This window comes from Macaca thibetana, chromosome 1 (assembly GCF_024542745.1).
Source record: "Macaca thibetana thibetana isolate TM-01 chromosome 1, ASM2454274v1, whole genome shotgun sequence".
Taxonomy (NCBI): domain Eukaryota; kingdom Metazoa; phylum Chordata; class Mammalia; order Primates; family Cercopithecidae; genus Macaca; species Macaca thibetana.
Window position 1 is genome coordinate 11167392 of NC_065578.1, and position 20442 is coordinate 11187833.

Below are 20442 nucleotides of genomic sequence, written 5' to 3' on the forward strand. Positions count from 1 at the left end.
CACAGGCCTGTGCCACCATACCCAGCTAATTTTTTTTCTTGTTTGTAGAGATGGGGTTTCACTATGTTGCCCAGGCTGGAGCTATAATTTTTTGAGAGCTTAAAACAAACATATCAGGTATCCCTAATCCAAGGATTCTCAACCAGGAGCAATTGTGGCCTCCAAGGGACATTGGCAGTGGCTGGAGACATATTTGGTTTTTACAACTGTGAGGGGCTACTGGCATCTAGTGGGTAGAAGTCAGAGATGCCCGGGACAGGCTTCCATAGCAAAGTGTTATAGCAGTGAGGTTGGGAAACTTGGTCCTCAGCTCTTATTTGTAATATCTCGTTTAATTCTCACAGCCCTGTTCTGTTTAACCCCCATGTTACAGAAGGGGAAACTGAAGCTCAGGTTGGTCACAGTTAGTAGAGGGTAGAGATGATGTTTGCCTGACTCCAAGGCTAGAGCCCTTGATCACTAACTCTTTGTTGTTTTTTTTTTTTCTTTTTTGAGACAGAGGCTCACTCTGTTGCCCAGGCTGGAGTGCAGTGGAGCGACCTCAGCTCACTGCCTCCTGGGTTCAAGGAATTCTGCCTCAGCCTCCCGAGTAGCTGGGATTACAGGCGTGCGCTGCTACGCCTAGCTGGTTTTTGTATTTTTAATAGAGACACTCTGTTGGCCAGGCTGGTCTTGAATTCCTGACCTCAGGCGATCCACCCGCCTCGGCCTCCCAAAGTGCTGGGATTACAGGCATGACCCACCACGCCCAGCCACTACTCTTTGTTTAGTGTCATCCTTAGGCAGCGCTTGTGGCTGTTACTCCAGAAGGCATCCCAAGGCCGGCAGTGCTGAGGGCCACTTGGCCGTGACATACGGGAGAACAGACGGGCAGGGGGCGGTGGAGAAAGGGCACTGGTGCTTTCTGTCTCCCAGGGCGGGGGCTGTCGGTTCCTGCGCTACAACTGTTCCATCCGAGCCCCGAGGAAGGGCTGGACCCTCATGCACCCTGGACGACTCACGCATTACCACGAGGGGCTCCCCACCACCAGGGGCACCCGCTACATCGCAGTCTCCTTCGTCGATCCCTAATTGACCAGACCTGACCCTCTTGGACCTTTCTTCTTTGCTGACAACCACTGCCCAGCAGCCTCTGGGACCTCGGGGTCCCGGGGAACCCAGTCCAGCCTCCTGGCTCTTGACTTCCCATTGCTCTAGGAGCCACCAATCAGAGAGATTCAGAGAGATTCCTGTAGGCCAGAGACGAAACACACCTCCATGGCTGGGGCTCTCCGTGGTGCTCTGGACCCAGCCCCTGGAGACACTGTTCACTTTTACTGCTTTGTAGTGACTCGTCCTCTCCAACCTATCTTCCTGAAAAACCAAGGCCCCCTTCCTCCACCTCTTCCGTGGGGTGAGACTTGAGCAGAACAGGGGCTTCTTCAAGTTGCCCAGAAAGACTCTGTGGGTGAGAAGCCACGGCCAGAGCTTCTCCCAGGCACAGCTGTTGCACCAGGGACTTCTGCTTCAAGTTTTGGGGTAAAGACGCCTAGATCAGACTCCAAGGGCCGTCCTGAGTTTGGGACTTCTGCCTCCGTGGCTGGTCATGAGAGCAAACTGTAGTCCCCTGGAGACAGCGACTCCAGAGAACCTCTTGGGAGACAGAAGAGGCATCGGTGCACAGCTCAATCTTCTACTTGCCTGTGGGGAGGGGAGTGACATGTCCACACACCGTACTGGGTCACCCTGTCCTGGATGCCTCCGAAGAGAGGGACAGACCGTCAGAAACTGGAGAGTTTCTATTAAAGGTCATTTAAACCACTGAAGAGAAGATGCTCAGGGCGAGTGGGTATGCGTGCATCTTGGTGTGAGTGTCTACAGGGAGAGGTTTTTTTTTTTTTTTTTTTTTTTTTTTGAGACGGAGTCTTGCTCTGTCACCCAGGCTGGAGTGCAGTGGCCGGATCTCAGCTCACTGCAAGCTCCGCCTCCCGGGTTTACGCCGTTCTCCTGCCTCAGCCTCCCGAGTAGCTGGGACTACAGGCGCCCGCCACCTCGCCCGGCTATTTTTTGGTATTTTTTAGTAGAGACGGGGTTTCACCGTGTTAGCCGGGATCGTCTCTCGATCTCCTGACCTCGTGATCCGCCCGTCTCGGCCTCCCAAAGTGCTGGGATTACAGGCTTGAGCCACCGTGCCCGGCCCTAGGGAGAGGTTTTAAGAGCCCTCTTTTTTTTTTTTTTTTTTTTTCCTTGAGACGGAGTCTCGTTCTGTCTTCTAGGCTGGAGTGCAATGGTGCGATCCTGGCTTACTGCAACCCCCACCTCCCGGGTTCAAGTAATTCTCCTGCTTCAGCCTCTCAAGTAGCTGGGGTTACAGGCACCCATCACCACGCCCGGCTAATTTTTGTTTTTTTAGTAGAGACAGGGTCTGGCTGGTCTTGAACTCCTGACCTCAGGTGATCCACCCACCTTGGCCTCCCAAAGTGCTGGGATTACAGGTGTGAGCCACCGCGCCCAGCCAAGAGCCCTCTTTTTAGAGCCTTTAAGAAAGGTCGTGCTAGCTTCTCGGCCTCCCAAGTAGCTGGGATTATAGGTATGCCCCACCATGCCCGACACATTTTTGTAATTTTTGTAGAGACGGGGTTTCACGGTGTTGGCCAGGCTGGTCTCAAACTCCTGACCTCAAGTGATCATCCGCCTTGGCCTCCCAAAGTACTGGGATTACAGGTGTGAGCCACCCCACCCAGCCTGAAAGTCTTTTAAAAGCCAGGCACAGTGGCTCATACCTGTAATCCCAGCACTTTGGGAGACCAAGGCAGGCGGATTACCTAAGGTCAGGAGTTTGAGACCAGGCTGGCCAACGTGGTGAAATTCTGTCTCTACTAATAATACAAAAAAATTAGCTGGGTGCGGTGGCATGCACCTGTAATCCCAGCTACTCGGGAGGCTGAGGCAGGAGAATCGCTTGAACTTAGGTGGCAGAGGTTGCAATGAACCGAGATCGGGCCACTGCACTCCAGTCTGGGCGACAGAGCAAGACTCCGTCTCAATTAAAAAAAAAAAAAAAATTGAGTCTTTTCATTTTCAAATTTGACTCATCATAAATTCAAACAGCACAAATCTTAATCTTTCTCTCATCCTTTCCCTGCAGCTGCTCAGTTCCTCTCTCTGAAAGCCACCATGTCTAATCTGTTTTTTGAAGGTTCTTGAGCTGGTTCGTGCCAACACAAGCCTATGTGTGTATTTGTGTATATTAGGGTTGTTTTTGTTTTTGTTTTTGAGATGGAGTCTTGCCCTGTTGCCTAGGCTGGAGTGCAATGTCGCGATCTTGGCTCACTGCAACCTCTGCTGCCCGGGTTCAAGCAATTCTCCTCCCTCAGCCTCATGACTAGCTGGGATTACGGGCACCCGCCACCACACCCAGCTAGTTTTTGTCCTTTTAGTAGAGACGGGGTTTCACCATGTTGGCCAGGGTGGTCTCGAACTCCTGACCGCAGATGATCCACCTGCCTCAGCCTTCCAAAGTGCTAGGATTACAGGCGTGAGCCACTGTGCCCGGCCTAGGGTTGTTTTTAACTGTTAACTTTTTTCTGATTACAAATGCATTCATCATGAAAAAGTCAAACAAAATAGGTAACATGGGGGGCCGGATGCTGTGGCTCACGTCTGTAATCCCAGTACTTTGGGAGGCAGAGGTGGGTGGCTCACTTGAGGTCAAGAGTTCGAGAGCAGCCTGGCCAACATGGCAAACCCCCATCTCTACAAAAAATACAAAAATTAGCCAGGTGTGGTGGCAGGTGCCTGTAATCCCAGCTACTTGGGAGGCTGAGCTGGGATAATGACTTGAACCTGGGAGGTGGAGGTTGCAGTGAGCCAAGATTGCACCACAACACTCCAACCTGGGGGACAGAACAAGAACCTGTCACCAAAAAAAAAAAAAAAGTTATATGGACCGGGTGCGGTGGGAGGCCGAGGTGGGAGGATCACTTGAGGCCAGGAATTCTCAACCAGCATGGCCAACATGGCAAAACCCCATCTCTACTAAAAATACAAAAATAAGGTGGGCTTTGTGGCACATGCCTATAATCCCAACTACTCAGGAGAATCGCTTGAACCTGGGAGGTAGAGGTTGTAGTGTAGTGAGCTGAGATCGCGCCACTGCACTCCAGCCTGGGTGACAGAGCAAGACTCTTGTCTAAAAAAAAAAAAAAAAAAAAACAAGGTAAGGTAAGAAAGAAAGGTCTCCTGGAGTTGTACATGAATACATCAATGTGCTCTGCACCCATTCCCAATAACACTTAGCACTGCTAGGAGAGTTTTGTGATCCAGAGGGTCGAAACAAGAATTCAGCCATCTCAATGAGAAACACATGGTGATGGGTTGAAACATATCTACAAACTGCGAGATTTCCTCTACTTGCCGGGCAAGTTTGCAGATGTGTTTCAGAGAGAGCCTAGCTGCTGGGCAGAGTACAAGACTAAATGCCTGGGAATGGATTCAGAGGCTCCTACAGCAGTCCAGGCAAGTGACCAGAGCCTAGACCAATGCTTGCAGGGAAGTTAAGGGAAGAGGAGGGAGTGGGCGGGAGAGATGTTTAGGAGAGAGAATACCCAGGCTTCCACCTGACTTGGGCAAGATTATGTTAAGGAAAAGGAAGGCTGGGCATGGTGGCTCACGCCTGTAGTCCCATTACTTTGGGAGGCCGAGGCGGGTGGATCACCTGAGGTCAGGAGTGAGACCAGCCTGGCCAACATGGTGAAACCCCATCTCTACTAAAAATACAAAAATTAGCCAGGCATGGTGGTGCACACCTGTAATCCCAGCTAGTGGGGAGACTGAGGCGGGAGAATTGCCTGAGGTGGAGGTTGCGGTGAGCCAGGATGGTGCCACTGCGCTCCAGTCTGGGCAACAGCGAGAGCGTCTCAAAAAAAAAAAAAAAAAAGGAAATGGAATTTATAGTTCCTGCCCTCAGAATGGAAGTGGAATTTAGAGTTCCTCCCTTAGGGAGTCCAGAGATTGTGGAGGAGGAAACAATCCGACCCAGTACAAGGCAGCTAGCAACTGAGGCCCCAAGACGTGCCACATCCCAGACAGGGCCCTGTCTGCATCCTGAGGCCAAGTCTGCGTGTGGCCCCACACACAGTCAGACCCGCGGGGCACTAGACTACTCAGAGGGCAGTGTGGGCAGGACAGCTCCCTTTGGCCATCCTCACAGGAGACTGATAAACCATTCAGTTTGATATCAGAGTACTGATTCGCCTCTTGAGGTTATTTGTGGCAATAAATTGAAGTTGTTCTACCGTGGTGATACAGCAGCACCATCCCATAGAATTACAATTTGAGCCACAAATGCAAGGTACTTATGTAATTTTTGAAGGGGTGGCCTGCCCCTCCACACCTGTGGGCGTTTCTCGTTAGGTGGAACAAGAGACTTGAGAAAAGAAATGAGACACAGAGACTAAGTATAGAGAAAGAAGAAGTGGGCCCAGGGGACCGGCGCTCAGCATACAGAGGACCCACGCCGGCACCGGTCTCTGAGTTCCCTTAGTATTTATTGATCATTATCTTTACCATCTTAAAGAAAAGGAAGTGGCAGGATAATAGGATCATTATAGGGAGAAAGTCAGCACTAAGACATATGAATAAAGTTCTCTGTGACATGAATAAGTTTAAGGAAAAGTGCCGTGCCTTGATATGCATATGCAAACATCTCCATAAACCTTTTTAGTGCATAAAGAGCAGCATTGCGCTAGCAAGTCCCGCCTTTCGCCCTAAGGCGGTTTTCTCCTTTCTCAGTAAAGAGAACATACAATCGGGTTTTATACCCAGATGTTCCATTGCCCAGGGACGGGCAGGAGACAGATGCTTTTCTCTCTGCCAACAACCGCCAAGAGGCCTTCTTTCCTCTTGTACTAGTCCTCCTCAGCACAGACCCTTCACGGGTGTCAGGCTGGGGGGCGATCAGGTCTTTCCCATGCCACGAGGCCATATTTCAGACTATCACATGGGGAGAAACCTTGGACAATACCTAGCTTTCCTAGGCAGAGGTCCCTGCGACCTTTGGCAGTGTGCGTATCCCTGGGTACTTGAGATTAAGAGAATGGTGATGACTTTTAACCAGCAAGCTGCCTTCAGGCATTTGTTTAACAAAGCACACCCTGCACAGCCCAAAATCCTTTAAACCTTGAGTCACCATAGCACATGTCTCTTGCAAGGACAAGGTTGGGGGTAGGGTCACAATCAGATTAACAGCATCTCAAATACAGAACAAAATGGAATCTCTTATGTCTACTTCTTTCTATATAGACACAGTAACAGGCTGATCTCTCTTTTCCCCACAATTTTACATTTTCTAGTAGCCACATTTTTAAAAGTAAAAAGAAACAGGTGCAATTAATCTTAGTAATGTATTTAACCCAAATGATCCAAAATATTATCACTTCAACATGTAATCAGCATATAAATATTAATGAGCTAATAGCCCTGCACTGTGGCAGGTACCTGTAACCCAGCATTTTGGGAAGCTGAGGCAGGAGATTGCTTGACTCTAGGAGTCCAGGAGTCCAGGAGACCAGCCTGGGTAACAAAGTGAAATGCTTACCCATGTCTACCAAAAATAAATATTAGGCATGGCTGCAGCATCTGTGCTCCCAGCTACTCAGGAGGCTGAGTGAGGTGGGAGGATTACTTGAGCCCAGGAGTTCGAGGCTGCAGTGAGCCGTGATTGCACCACTGCACTACAGCCTGAGTGACAGAGTGAGACTCTGGGTCAAAAATACACATTTTTTCTTTTTTTGAGACGGAGTCTCTGTTGCCCAGGCTGGAGTGCAGTGGCACGATCTCGGCTCACTGCAACCTCTGCCCCCGTGTTCAAGCCATTCTCCTGCTTCTTCCTCCCGAGTGCACCATCACACCTGGCTAATTTTTGTATTTTTAGTACAGACGGGGTTTCACCGTGTTGGCCAGGCTGGTCTTGAACTCCCGACCTCAAGAGATCCACCCGCCTCGCCCTCCCAAAATTCTGGAATTATAGGCATGAGCCACCGCGTGCAGTCGATATTTTTTTTCCTAAAAAGTGAGATAGTTTAACAGTCTTTTTTGTCCTAAGTCTTTTAGCGCATCTCCGTTTGCACTGGCTCAGGACTTGAGAGCCACATGTGGCTAGTGGCTACTGTTCTGGCGCGCTCAGACTTGGAGCCTTCCCTGCGGAGGCCAAGTCCAGCAGGGGACCTGTTTGCTGCGGTTTCCTAGTGTCTGGCACATCACTGGGGCCCAGTGATCTGGGTAACCATGTGAGCTTGGGTACCCTCCCCTCTCCGTCTCTTGGGACTGCTGTGGAGATTAAACACAGCGGCGGATGTTAGAGACGCAGTTCAGTCACTAGCATTGATTCGCCCTTGTTGCTGCTGTTCTTTGCTCAAAGGCGACTGAAGGGCAGGCAGCACGTCCAGGCTCGCTTCTGTCTGCCCGATGAGTCACTTCACCCTAGGCCTGGCCCTCCAGAGAGCACTCCTCTAAGATTACAGAATGCAAATCTGGATTCCAGAGCTGGCAGAGGCCCCAGGGTCAGGCTCTAGGACAACCGGCGAAAGAGTGGGAACCTCTACTCCATGCCCTTGGTTTTTCAAAGCCCCTTGACAGCTTGAGGCTCCGCCCCGCCCTGCCCCGCCCCCCAGCTCCCGCCGACGCCCACCGGAACTACAGCCCCCACGATGCAGCGGGAGTCCGAGCCGCTGCGTCATCGGCTTGGGACGCGCCGGCGGAGGCGTCGCGCGCTGAGGCGCCGCTCGAAGTGTCCAGTCGCGGGGCCGCAGAGGCGTAAGGAGTAGGCGGGGCGAGCCAGCTGGGCTCAGGGTCCACCAGCTCATCCGGGTCGAGGGGCAATCCTGAGGCGACTGGTGAGGCGCGCGTCCCTTTCCCTCCTCCCGGCTCCCCCCGCGGTGGCGCTTGTTGGTGACGTAGTGAGTGTGATGGCCACCGCGAGGCCGGGAAGGTGAAGGTGAGAGGGCGAGCAAGCCGGGGTGGCGGGGACTGGCCCGGCCCGGCCGGGCGAGTCCTGAGCAGCTCGGCGTAGGCCGACAGGATTCTGGGGCCACGGGGGTCTGAGATGCAGTCAAGCGGGGGTCCCCACTCTCAGGCCTCGCCGCAGGCCCTGAGAGGAGGGGGCGGGCCACGGGACCTGGGACTGGGAGGTGGGCTGTCCTGTAGCTTCTCATTGTCCCCGCCTTTCCACCCTTCACGGCAACGTTCTACCCCCTGCCGCTTTTCTGTTTTTCATCCAGTCTTCATTTTGCCAGCATTTACTCAGCACCTGATAGGTGTCCACGTTCACCGCGGAAGCGCCCTGCCCTCCCCACTTTGGACACTTACTACCCTCTCGTTCAACCCTGTTTACTTGTATGACTTCTCACCGGACTCTAAGGCCCTGGAGGGCAGGACTATTTCTTATCCATTCCTAACGTGGCGCCTGACACACATACAGAAGGCACACAGAAAATGTTGAATAAATAGCTGTTTAGACGCACGAAGGCAGAACTGCCCGTTACCCCCTCTCGTACTCCTTCATTGCCCTCTTTCTTTAAATTCTCAATCATCTCTCTTTCTTCTACCCAGAAAAAGGCTCTGGTTATCCGCCTCTGGTGTCCCAAGGTTTAGGGCTTGGGGGAGGAAGGCAGCTCAATGTAGTTAAACAAGGAAGGAGGCCGGTCGCAGTGGATCACACCTGTAATCCCAGCACTTTGGAAGGCGGAGGCGGGTGGATCACCTGAGGTCAGGAGTTCGAGACCAGCCTGGTCAACATGGTGAAACCCCGTCTGTACCAAAAACAAAAATTAGCCAGGCTTGCTGGCACACGCCTGTAATCCCAGCTACTCAGGAGGCTGAGGCAGGAGAATCGCTTGAACCCGGGAAGCGGAGGTTGAGCTGAGATCGCACCACTGCACTCCAGGAGCTTTGGAGTCAAAGGGAGCTAATATTTCAAATCCCAGCTTAGACAATCGACTAACAGTCTATAAATCTTCAAGTATTCCAGCCCTCTGTTTGCCCCATAGAATTGATAATTAAGTGAGATACTTCACAGTAGCTGAATACATTGGCTTTCAGTCAGTTCTTCTGTTGCTCAGTAATCAGCTGTTCCACAATCCTCAAGCCCAGTTTTTTTCCTGGTTTTGCTCTGTCCTCCTCTCCCCTCTCTAGATGTACCTTTTTCAGGGCTCCTGCAGGGACCTCCCTGGTGCCTCAAACCCGCACATGGCAGAACACATGTTTGTGCATAGCCAGGATTGGTCCCACACCTCTGCGTTTTTTTCCCCAGGGCACTTCCTCACATGCCGGTGCAACTCCACAATACCTCAATGAGTAAGCTTCCCTCAGGGATGAGTTTGTTTGGCTTGAAACCTGATTAGACATGTTTTGTACACCAGTGTTTTTTTTGGGGGGGAGGACACCTGATCTATCTCCCTTTTCTTTTCTAATAAGTCAGGACTGGTGGAGTCAACACAGTCAATCAATAACCAACCTCAACCTGAGACAAGACAGAAGAGAACTCAGAATCTTTTTGTCTTTTGGACTCCAGCCATGTCCATGATGCCTACCTTGTGAAGATCTCTCACCATCCAAAAAAGTGAGTAGTAGCTGTGACTTCTGGCACCCTGGATTTGAGTTGAGTGGACAGGGGCATGCTCTCCTGGACCTCTGGTGGCAAGTCTCTTGGATGGCATCCTCTTTGTATAGAGCCACAGCTTTCTAACTTCTGTTGAAAAACTGCTGTATCTCTTTTCTACTTCCGTGAAGGATTTCGCTGGTTGCTTAGAGAGCCTGTTTAAAAGTTGACAGTTCAGGAAGTGGCTGGGATCTCTTGGGCTCCCCGAAGAATTAGTCTGTGTCTCCCTCATTTGGTCTTCTCTGCAGTGCTGGCTCTTCCCCGTGAAGGGGTGGCCTGCCCCTCCACACCTGTGGGTGTTTCTCGTTAGGTGGAACGAGAGACTTGAGAAAAGAAATAAGACACAGAGACACAGTATAGAGAAAGAAAAGCGGGGGCCCAGGGGACCGGCGCTCAGCTTACAGAGGACCCACGCCGGCACCGGCCTCTGAGTTCCCTTAGTATTTATAGATAATTATCTTTACCATCTTAAAGATAAGGGAGTGGCAGGACAATAGGATCATTTTTAGGGAGGAAATTAGCAGTAAGACATAAGAACAAGGATCTCTGTGACATGAATAAGTTTAAAGGAAAATCCCGTGCCTTGAGATAAACCTTTTAGCAACGTTGTTTCATCCTATCACATGGGGATAAACCTTGGACAATACCTAGCTTTTCTAGGAACAAAGACGCACCCTGCACGCCCAAAATCCATTAAACCTTGAGTTACCACAGCACATGTCTCTTGCAAGGACAAGGTTGGAGGTAGAGTCACAGATTAACAGCATCTCAAATACAGAACAAAATGGAGTCTCTTACGTCTACTTCTTTCTATATAGACACAGTAACAGGCTGATCTCTCTTTCTTTTCCCCACACCCCGTCTCTGCCCAGCACAGATTGGCTCCTTGTCACTGCTCTTCTAAGATTCTGCTTTGTCCCCTTTACCCTGTATCCTCTTTTGTTTCGATTTCTCAGCTTCTCCTCTTTTCCAGTTGTGCCAGCAGACGATCCGTGGATCCATTTTATTTTCCCTGCTAGGAGTTGCTGTACATAACACTGGGTAAGGAGGTGGTGTGGATTCAGGGACTGTGCTTGGGATCCAAACACACCTTGCAGTGAATTTTGCTACTGTTGTCTCTACTCCCAAGATACCTAATACTCCGTGACTGATGGCCTAGGTTGAGGCAAAACTTTGGACCACCTTGGAGGGCTAATAGCAGTTTCCATTTAGAACTAGGTTCATTTCTGGTCTTAGGTTAATATTTGTCAATACTGTGCCCCGGCGCACTTTTTGGGGGTAGGAGTGAGAGAGTACCAGAAAGAATGGGCCTTTCCCTAAAGCGTTATCCTCGGGTTTTTTATTTTATTTTATTTTTTATTTTTATTTTTTATTTATTTCATTTTATTTTTGAGATGGAGTCTTGCTCTGTCGCCCAGGCTGGAGTGCTGTGGCACAATCTCGGCTCACTGCAAGCTCCACCTCCCGGGTTCAGGCCATTCTCCTGCCTCAGCCTCCCGGGTAGCTGGGACTATAGGCGCCCACCACCACGCCCGGCTAATTTTTTTTTTTTTTTTTTGAGACGGAGTCTCGCTCTGCCGCCCAGGCTGGAGTGCAGTGGCCGGATCTCAGCTCACTGCAAGCTCCGCCTCCCGGGTTTACGCCATTCTCCTGCCTCAGCCTCCCGAGTAGCTGGGACTACAGGCGCCCGCCACCTCGCCCGGCTAGTTTTTTGTATTTTTTAGTAGAGACGGGGTTTCACTGTGTTAGCCAGGATGGTCTCGATCTCCTGACCTCGTGATCCGCCCGTCTCGGCCTCCCAAAGTGCTGGGATTACAGGCTTGAGCCACCGCGCCCGGCCACGCCCGGCTAATTTTTTGTATTTTTAGTGGAAACAGGGTTTCACTGTGTTAGCCAGGATGGTCTCGATCTCCTGACCTCGTGATCCGCCCACCTCGGCCTCCCAAAGTTCTGGGATTATAGGCGTGAGCTACCGCACCCGGCCCGGGATTTTAAAAACTATTACACAGAAGAGTTTTTTAATTGAATATATTTGTGAAATGCTGAATTCAATACAGTTAAACTAGTGTCTTTACAACAAGCCTTCCTTCACAAACTCTTTGCTGTACTGGTGTGCTCCACTGAGGGGAATAGTAGCGTATGGTGTTTTACAAACTGATTCTACTATTGAACCTTCTTTAGGTGGAATATTGGGTGCAAGTAGAGTTCTGTGGACCACACTTTGGGAAGTGCTGCCAGAGACTATCCAAAACTGTAATCTCCAGAGCACTTATGAGGCAGTCACAGCTTGAAGTGTGACGCTTAGTGTGTAACTGATACTGGAGCCAGGCTCTCAGGCTATGCTTGTGGGATGGTCCCCACGTGCCTGTGGCGACGAGCTCTGTGGTGAAGCAGAGATTATCAAGGCTTTCCAGAGGAGGAGCAGGAACCCAGCTGCCCCGCATCACTCCGGAGGAGTAGGGAGTCAGCAGTCAAAGCCTTGAGATAATTGGGGGACACAGGATGTGACAAAAACCGGGTCTGTGATGTTGTTTGTTCTCTATGAGGCATCAGAGGAGGCTTCATGGAGGGAGTGACACTTGAGTTGGGTGTAGAAGGACAGTAGGAGTATGCCAAATGGGTGGAAAAGGAAGGAGGACTCCAGGCAGAAAGCAGCTCATGCAACACAAATGTGGAATCTTAGCTTGCAAGTTAGCAGAGCCAGGTAAATCAGGCAGAGTTTGGAGGGGTTGACGGTAGGTTTTACGCCAGGGGTTTGGAGGCTGCTGCAGGTTGGTTATTGGTGAGGGCAGGGAGGCTCCTGGATCGGCTGTGCTCCTAGCAGACCTTATAACCTGGAGCTCCCAAGCTTCTACTGGTGTACACGCTGTTAAGTCTTGCAGTTAGTGAGCACTAATGCTTTTGGTTTTATATCCCCTGGGCTTGCAAACATTGACCAGAACCTAAAGGCATCTGCTTCTGATAGTGGGGAACTTGCTTCCTGCAGCAAGTCACTTCTGGGGTGGGGTATCGCTGATCCTTCCCCAGCTGACCTGTGTATTTGATCTCCGTGGTAACGGATAAGGGAGTGGTGTGTGTGGGGTGAGTTGGCAGACTTGCCTCTGCCCTCCCTGAAGGCTGGATTTTCATGGAGAGAGTCTTGTGATCTTGCTGGTAGAGTTTGTTGTTATTGCTTTATAACATGTAAAGCTGCTTTTAGCTCTTACTGTATGTGAAGCACGTTGCTTGCATCATCAGCTTTAGTCTTCTCACAGTTGAGATGGTATCATGGTGTGAGGATATGGGTTTCATCCACGGACCCAGGCCTGTAACTCGTATCTATAGCCCTTGTTCTGGTTTCATGTTATAATGTTAGATGTGGTAGGCCTCAGGGGCAGGCCTCTGACCTTCTCCTGCTCTCCTTCCACCCTAATCTTTCCCCACCTTTCTGACTGTGGGCCTTAAAACCCTCCCCTGAGAGGGTTGGATCCTGTATCCTGGGGGAAGGAATGCTGATGTCATGAAGCTTCCATAAAAATCCAAGAGGACAGAGTTCAGGGAGCTTGCAAATACCAGAACATGCGGAGGTTCCTGGAGAGAGGCCTGCTTACGGAGGGCACAGAAGCTACACGCCTCTTCCCCCGTACCTCGCCCTAAGCATTTCTTTATCTGTATCCTTTGCGATAGCCCTCATAACCCAGTAAACATAAGTGTTTCCCTGGGTTAGGTAAGCTGCTCCATCAAATTAATCAAACTCAAAGGGGGGGTCATGGGAACCTCAGCCTAAAGCCAGTCGGTCAGAAGTTCTGGAGGCCCAGACTTGCGACTGGTATGTTTGAGGCGTGGTGGTGGAGAGGTGGGGCAGTCCTGGGGACTGAGCCCTCACCCCGTGGGATCTGACACTCTCTCCGGGTAGACAGTGTGAGAACTGAGTGAGAGGACACCCAGCTGGTGTCCGCTGCTTGGGGTGGGGAAGAAACCCCCTCACATTTGGTCACAGAAGTCTCTTGTGTTGATGATTATGGTGTGAGAGTAGAGAAAAAAGACAGTTTGAGACAGTTTTTCTCTGCAATAGGTGTCTTGTTTGTTGTACACATGAAGAAACCAAGGTTCTGTGATGAAATAACTTGCTTAAGTTTCAGCAGCCCAGAAATAATATAGTCACAATTTGAACCTGGCTCTGCCTGATTACAAAACCTGTCATAGGTAGTACTATACCATGCCCCATCCCTGATCCCTTTTTTTTTTCTTTTTTTTAAGAGAGAGACTCTCGCTCTGTCACCCAGGCTGGAGCACAGTGGTGAGATCTTAGCTCACTGCAACTTCCACCTCCCAGGTTCAAGTGGTTCTCCTGCCTCGGCCTCTGGAGTGGCTGGGACTACAGGCATGCGCCACCACACCCAGCTAATTTTTTGTATTTTTAGTAGAGATGGGGTTTCACCATGTTGGCCAGGCTGGTCTTGAACTCCTGACCTTAGGTGAGCTGCCTGCCTCGGCTTCCCAAAGTGCTGGAATTACAGACATGAGCCACCGTGCCTGGCCCCTGATCTCTTCTTTTCCTTTTGGGTGGCTTTCCTCTTGTGCCTACCACATCCCCTCTTTCTCGAACAGTCTGATCTGCCAGGCCATGGCAAGCCTGATTTCAGTGCACTTTTCCTTTGCTGCTTTGGAAGAGTGAGAGTAGCATTTTCTTTGCAGTTTCCTTCCTCAGAGCTGTGCTGTCTTTAAGCCCTGCACATATGGCTTCCATGCTGAGAAGACATCTCTCATAGCTGTGGCGTCATGCTGAGGAGGAATGTAGAAACGGAAGTGGGGTCACTTCCTTCCCTCATCTCCAGAGGAATCATTAACATTGCACAAGAACTTGTTGGTTTGGGCACACATGTGGGTCCCTATCCCACTTTGGGTCGGTCTGTCTTCTGCCCACTCTTTGGGATGGTTAGTTCCTAAACGTCCGTTGTGGCATTTGGTCTTCATGTACCTCTTCTGGGTGTTCTTTCTGCTTTTCAGGACCTTCTGCAACATACTTTGGTCCCATTTGGAAGTTTCTCGTGTGCTTGCTCGGGAGCAACACCTCATTTCTCGTCTAGAGAGAGTGAGCTTGCTGCTGGGTGGAGAACTGAGGGCCCTAAGATTAGGGTGGCTGGGGAGGCAGTGACAGACCCAGGCACAGTCAGCTGTGCACACGCCCCCTCATCCAGGAGGGCCTTTGCCCTTTGACTTCCTAGGATCGGTGGGCTCTGCTCAAGAAGTACCTTTCGCCACGGTGGGAACTCTGAGGGACCTGGCAGGGATCTACTTTTGGGGTCAGAATTCCCAGTCTTACCCTGGACACTACCTTCTGGTGTGTCTGCCTCTTTTTGAGCTTTTTTTTTTTTTTTTTTGAGATAGAGTCTTGCTCTATCACTCAGGCTGGAGTGCAATGGCGCGATCTTAGCTCACTGCAACTTCCACCTCCCCGGTTCAAGCAATTCTCGTGCCTCGACCTCCCAAGTAGCTGGTATTACAGGTGCCTGCCACCATGCCTGGCTAATTTTTGTATTTTTAGTCAAGGTGGGGTTTCACCACGTTGGTCAGGCTGGTCTTGAACTCCTGACCTCAAATGATTCACCCACCTCATCCTCCCAGAGTGCTGGGATTACAGGCATGAGCCATCGCGCCCGGCCCAACATTTCTGAGCCACCGCGTCCGGCCCAACACTTTGTTTATTGTAAGTCTTTTTTTTTTTTTTTTTTTTTTTTTGAGACAGAGTCTCACTCTGTCACCCAGGCTGGAGTGCAGTGGTGCAATCTCAGCTCACTACAACCTCCACCTCCCAGGTTCAAGCGATTCTTCTGTCTCACTCATCCTCCTGAGTAGCTAGGATTACGGGCATGCACCACCACACCCGACTAATTTTTGTATTTTTTGTAGAGACAGGGCTTCACCATGTTGGCCAGGCTGGGCTTAAACTCCTGACCTCAAGTGATCCACCCACTTCAGCCTCCCAAAGTGCTGGGATTACAGGTGTGAGCCACCGCACCCGGCCATATTATCACAGTCTATTTTTGTGTGACTATCTCTTGCTCTCATTCAATCCCACACATCTTTGTAGCTTATCTTTTCATATAAGAATAACATTTTAGAGGTCATGAGACTTGACTCCAAAGTCCTAGAGGTCTTTGGTCAAAGGTCAAAAGAGGTGGGGCATAGTGGGAGGGCTGGGCTGGGAGGGCTCCGCCTCTCAGGTTCAAGCAATTCTCTACTTCAGCTTCCCAAGTAACTGGAATTATACACGGCCGCCACCACAACCGGCTAAATTTTTTTGTATTTTTAGTAGAGATGGGGTTTCATCATGTTGGCCAGGCTGGTCTTGAACTCTTGACCTTGTGATCCACCTGTCTCAGCCTCCCAAAGTGCTGGGATTACAGGCATGATCCACCATGCCCGGCTGGTTTTTTTTTTTTTTTTAAATAGAGACGGGGATCCTGTGTTGCCTAGGCTGGTCTCAAACTCCTAAGGTCAAGCGATCTGCCTGCCTTGGCCTCTCAAAGTGCTGGGATTACAGGTATAAGCCACTGAACCCGCCCCCTAACCAGTAGTGTTTTTATGTGGTCTTGCTCTGTCTCCCAGGCTAGAGTGCAGTGGACCAATCATAGGTCACTACAGCCCAAACTCCTGGGCTCAAGTGACCCTCCCGCCTCAGTCTCTCAAGTAGCTAGGACTGCAGATGCATGCCACTGTGTCAGGCTAATTTTATTTTATTTTATCTCATATTTTGAGACAAAGTTTCACCCTGTCACCCAGGCTGGAGTACAATGACGTGATCTCAGTTCATTGCAGCCTCCATCTCCCAGGTTCAAGCGATTCTTCTGCCTCAGTCTCCCGAGTAGCTGGGATTACAGGTGTGTGCCACCAGACCTGGCTAATTATTGTATTTTTAGTAGAGACGGGGTTTCACCATGTTGGCCAGGCTGGTCTTGAACTCCTGACCTCAGGTGATCCGCATGCCTCGGGCTCCCAAAGTTCTGAGAAACAGGGGTGAGCCACCGTGCCCAGCCTGAGACACTTCTTATCTCACCATCCTTTGTTCTAGTCCTGGAGGTTGCAGTGACCTGAGATCCCCATATTCTTGATTCTCCCCCAAGCATTCCACCATCCTTCCAGCAGGATGTCCCGAGGTAGGTATCGCTGTGTTCGCTCACATTGGCTTCTCTTGCAGCGCAATGTCCCTGCTCTTCTCTCGATGCAACACTATCGTCACAGTCAAGAAAGATAAGAGACACATGGCTGAAGTGAATGCTTCCCCACTCAAGCACTTTGTCACTGCCAAGAAGAAGATCAATGGCATTTTTGAGCAGCTGGGGGCCTACATCCAGGAGAGCGCCACCTTCCTTGAAGGTAAGGGGGCACCTGCTCAGCCAGGCCCACTCTTACCTGTTTAGATGTTTAGCTAGTGGGATTTGTGGGTGGGGAAGTATAGCTCTGCTCTTCGGGAACTCATGCCCAGATAGCCTCAGAAATGCTCTGCTCTTGAAATCATGTGGAATTGGAGTCTGGGGAGATGAGGCCAGGAAGACAAGGGAACTGCCATTTAGTAATTACTTTAGAAGTCCACAGGTTTCGTTTCATTTAATCATGAAAGATAGGTGAATCTTATCCCCATCTACAAGGCAAGCAAATTGAGGTTTGAGAGTTGTCGGATACCTTGTAAGTAATAGATCAGGGCTTTGCCCAGGTGTCTCCAACTCCAGAGCCCATGTGTTTTCCTTTGCCTAGTTCTGGCTGCCATTAATACCAGGCACTGTTTGGGTGTCAGTGATGCCTGACCGGGGCGCCCTCTTTTATATTTTTAGATTGGTGACAGAACTATAGGAAACTCATGTCACCTGTGCCTTTTCTACTAGTTACTAATTTGAGCCCAACCTCTAGTTCCTTGTCTATCAGCAGAGAAGGACTGGTTCCCGGGGCCCCGCTCGTCTGAGTGACAACTCCAGCGCTTGCTTCCTCAGGCTCCCTCTTTAGAAGGGCACTTTGGCGCCAGGTCCTGAGATTGTCTGTGGAGACCCAGTAGCTGAGTCTTATCTGCCCTTGGTTTCCTCACTTGTGAAAGGGGGCTCAGGTGTGAACAGTGGTTTCAGATTCTAGTCTGCAGAACCCTAGAAGTTCAGTGGTGGGGCTTCCGGGATTGGCCCCTGGCTCAGGGGGGCCACCTTCTTTCCATTCTGCTTTCAACGAGAGCAGCTTGGCTTCTCATTGTTTTACACGCCAGGCTGCTACACGAGGCTCCCTTTGAAGAAAGAGACTGTCCAATTTCATGCCCTCATCTGTGCCCTGCCCTTTGCATGGCACTTGATGTAACAGAAGGTGTTTCCTAAATACTTGTTGAACTAAAATCTGAATTTTAAAGTAGTATGATTGGTAGTTGAAATAATCCCAACTCAGTGGCTGTGGTGTGCCAGCCCTGTGGCAGGTGCTGCGCATGCAGAGATGGGGTAGATCAGGCCACTGCCCTCTGGGAGCCCAGAGTAACCCTCTTGGAAGCTCTGAGTCACCTACTCAGATGACGTTGTGGACAGACACATGCTTAATGCAGATGTTTATGTGATGCATGCTTTGATTTCTCTCTGTGTGAAAACATGAGGCCTCCCTGTTGTTTAAATGGAAGGGAAAGAGCTGGAGTGATCCTGAGCTGTGTTGGGTCAGGGAGGGGATGGTTCCTGCCTGGGGGCTGTTTCTAACGGGCAGGTAACAAGAGCTTGTCGGCCTGCTGGCTCCCACTTTTAAGTGTAGTCACATGCTTGAGAACCAGCTTCCTCTGAGAGACATTCCAAAGGCCATGCCTAGTTGCCCATATAAGGGAGGAATATTGATGCCTCTGGGGCAGAGGTGACCGGTGGACATTGCGGGCGGGGAGATGGGGGTGTTGTTGACTTGGTCACTTCCTTTCATGGCGCTGGCTGCGGGGGAAACTCAGTGGGCGGGCCCTTGTCATGCTTCACATGCTTTGGGAGTGTTCTCAGGGCTGGGGCGGTCAGCCTCGTAGTTCCCAGGAGTGTGCAGGGGGGCTGAACACCTGGCTGTGTTCCAGCTTGTCTAGTGCGTGTCCTAGACAGGACAGTGGTGGGATCTCACTCAGTTGCTCCTGTATGGAGTAATTTGTTGGCCATCTTCCTGTTAGGGGCACTGGAAAAAAGCAGTGCTGTAATCCAAAGGTCTGCTCACGTAGCAAACATTTGTGCACCTGCTGGGTGCTGGGATCAGATAGCGTGGCCCTCATGAGGTAGATGACACAGACAGGTGAGCTGGACAGTTAACTTAAGGTGAGGTGAGAGCTGAGATGGGAGAAGTGCAGGGTGCTGGGGCACACAGAGAAGGGGTCCAGGGTCCTGACTCAGGTTGGAGGGGTGGTCAGAGAAGCCTTCCTGAGGCAGTGCTGTCTAAGCTAGACTCGAGGTCAAGTGAGAATGAGTCAAGCTGCCCCAAGGCAGTGTAGTGTGTCAGTTCTTCAGAGAGTGGGAAGGGGTTTGGGCAGCAGGGAGCAGAGCCAGAGGGCCGAGGAAGCTGGTGAGTTTGGGGATATGGTGAGGGAGGACTGTGAGGCAGCGGGTAGCAAGAGGCCAGCAGGGCCAGGGCAGGGAGGGCCTCGAGAAGTGACACAGAGTGGTTAAGAGCCTGGACTCCAGAGCCAGGCTGCCTAATTCAAATCCTAGCTCTGCCTTTTACTACCTCTGGAGCCACGTTAATAAAGAGGACCAAAGGAGAGAACGAATTTGAAAAGTGAAAGGAACAGTGCCTGGCATGTGGTAAGAACTTTGTAAATATTTGTTAAGAAAAAATGAACAAGGATGGCAGTTAACATTCAGGTATTCATCTTACACCAACCGCCATTGACAGCATTTGTATTTTAATTCATTTGATCCTCACAGTGGTCTCATGAAGTAGATATTGTCATTATCTCCATTTTGTGCCTAAGGAAACTAAGACCCAGAAAGGTTCTTTTGCTTGAGGCCACAGAGCTAGAAAGTGGTAAGAACCCAGCTTCAAAACCAGGCAGTGTTGCTTCTTAGCCATGTTCTTCACCACCACACCATGGGGCCACCATGAGGATCTGGAATTCAGCCTGTCGGCTGCAGGGAGCCAGAGGTGGGCTCATTTAGGGTAAGCAGGGCGGTTGCTCTGGCCCTTCCAGACTTATGACTGTGGAACTCCTCTGACCACGTGGTGACCCATGTTCCATCCCCACCTCCAGACACCTACAGGAATGCAGAACTGGACCCCGTTACCACAGAAGAACAGGTTCTGGACGTCAAAGGTTACCTATCCAAAGTGAGAGGCATCAGCGAGGTGCTGGCTCGGCGGCACATGAAAGTGGCTTTTTTTGGCCGGTATGTCCTTGTGGCACCCACCCTTTCTTTCTTCCTGGCTAGGAGGGAGGGAGGCACTTTGTGTAAGGCCGCAGAACGTTCCAGGGCAGGGACACGCTTCAGAATTCATTGCTTTCCTTTTAATTTATATTTTATTTATTCGATTTTTGAGACAGGGTTCTCTGTCTCCCAGGCTGGAAGCTCGTTACAGCCTCGACCTCCCTGGGCTCAGGTGATCCTCCCACCTGAACCTCCTGAGTAGCTGGGACTGCAGGTGCATGCCATCAAGCCTGACTTTTTTTTTAATTTTCTGATTGTGATTAAAAGGATATAATATAAAATTTACCCCCTTAACCATTTTAAGCATATAGTTCACTAGTGGGTATATTCGCAACCAGTCTCCAGAGCTTTTTCATCTTGCAAAATTTAAGCTTGTATTATACCCATTAAACAATAACTCCCTGTCCCCACATGTCCCTC

The 20442-nt window shown here is 50.5% G+C and overlaps 3 protein-coding genes across 8 annotated transcripts in view; 2 read left to right on the forward strand and 1 right to left on the reverse strand.

The window, feature by feature from the left end:
- The window catches only part of PLOD1 (procollagen-lysine,2-oxoglutarate 5-dioxygenase 1), a 42421-nt gene extending 40621 nt beyond the window's left edge, over positions 1 to 1800 (forward strand). The window contains exon 19 of the mRNA XM_050788212.1: positions 916 to 1800. Coding sequence (XP_050644169.1) covers positions 916 to 1071 — 156 coding nt within the window. The 3' untranslated portion in view covers positions 1072 to 1800. The remainder of the gene's footprint in view (positions 1 to 915) is intronic.
- Positions 1 to 20442, reverse strand: part of MAD2L2 (mitotic arrest deficient 2 like 2) — a 407166-nt gene that overhangs the window by 311868 nt on the left and 74856 nt on the right. The gene's annotated exons all lie outside the window — the stretch shown is intronic.
- The window catches only part of MFN2 (mitofusin 2), a 32411-nt gene continuing 19891 nt past the window's right edge, over positions 7923 to 20442 (forward strand). The window contains exons 1-5 of one of the 6 annotated variants that reach the window (XM_050788271.1): positions 7926 to 7975; positions 9290 to 9333; positions 9454 to 9598; positions 16818 to 16996; positions 19848 to 19983. In XM_050788271.1, the coding sequence (XP_050644228.1) occupies positions 16822 to 16996; positions 19848 to 19983 (311 nt within the window). In that variant the 5' untranslated portion in view covers positions 7926 to 7975; positions 9290 to 9333; positions 9454 to 9598; positions 16818 to 16821. Of the gene's footprint in view, positions 7976 to 9289; positions 9334 to 9453; positions 9599 to 10610; positions 10679 to 16817; positions 16997 to 19847; positions 19984 to 20442 lie in introns of all 6 variants that reach the window. The other 5 variants (XM_050788278.1, XM_050788293.1, XM_050788264.1 and 2 more) reach the window with 5 other exon arrangements.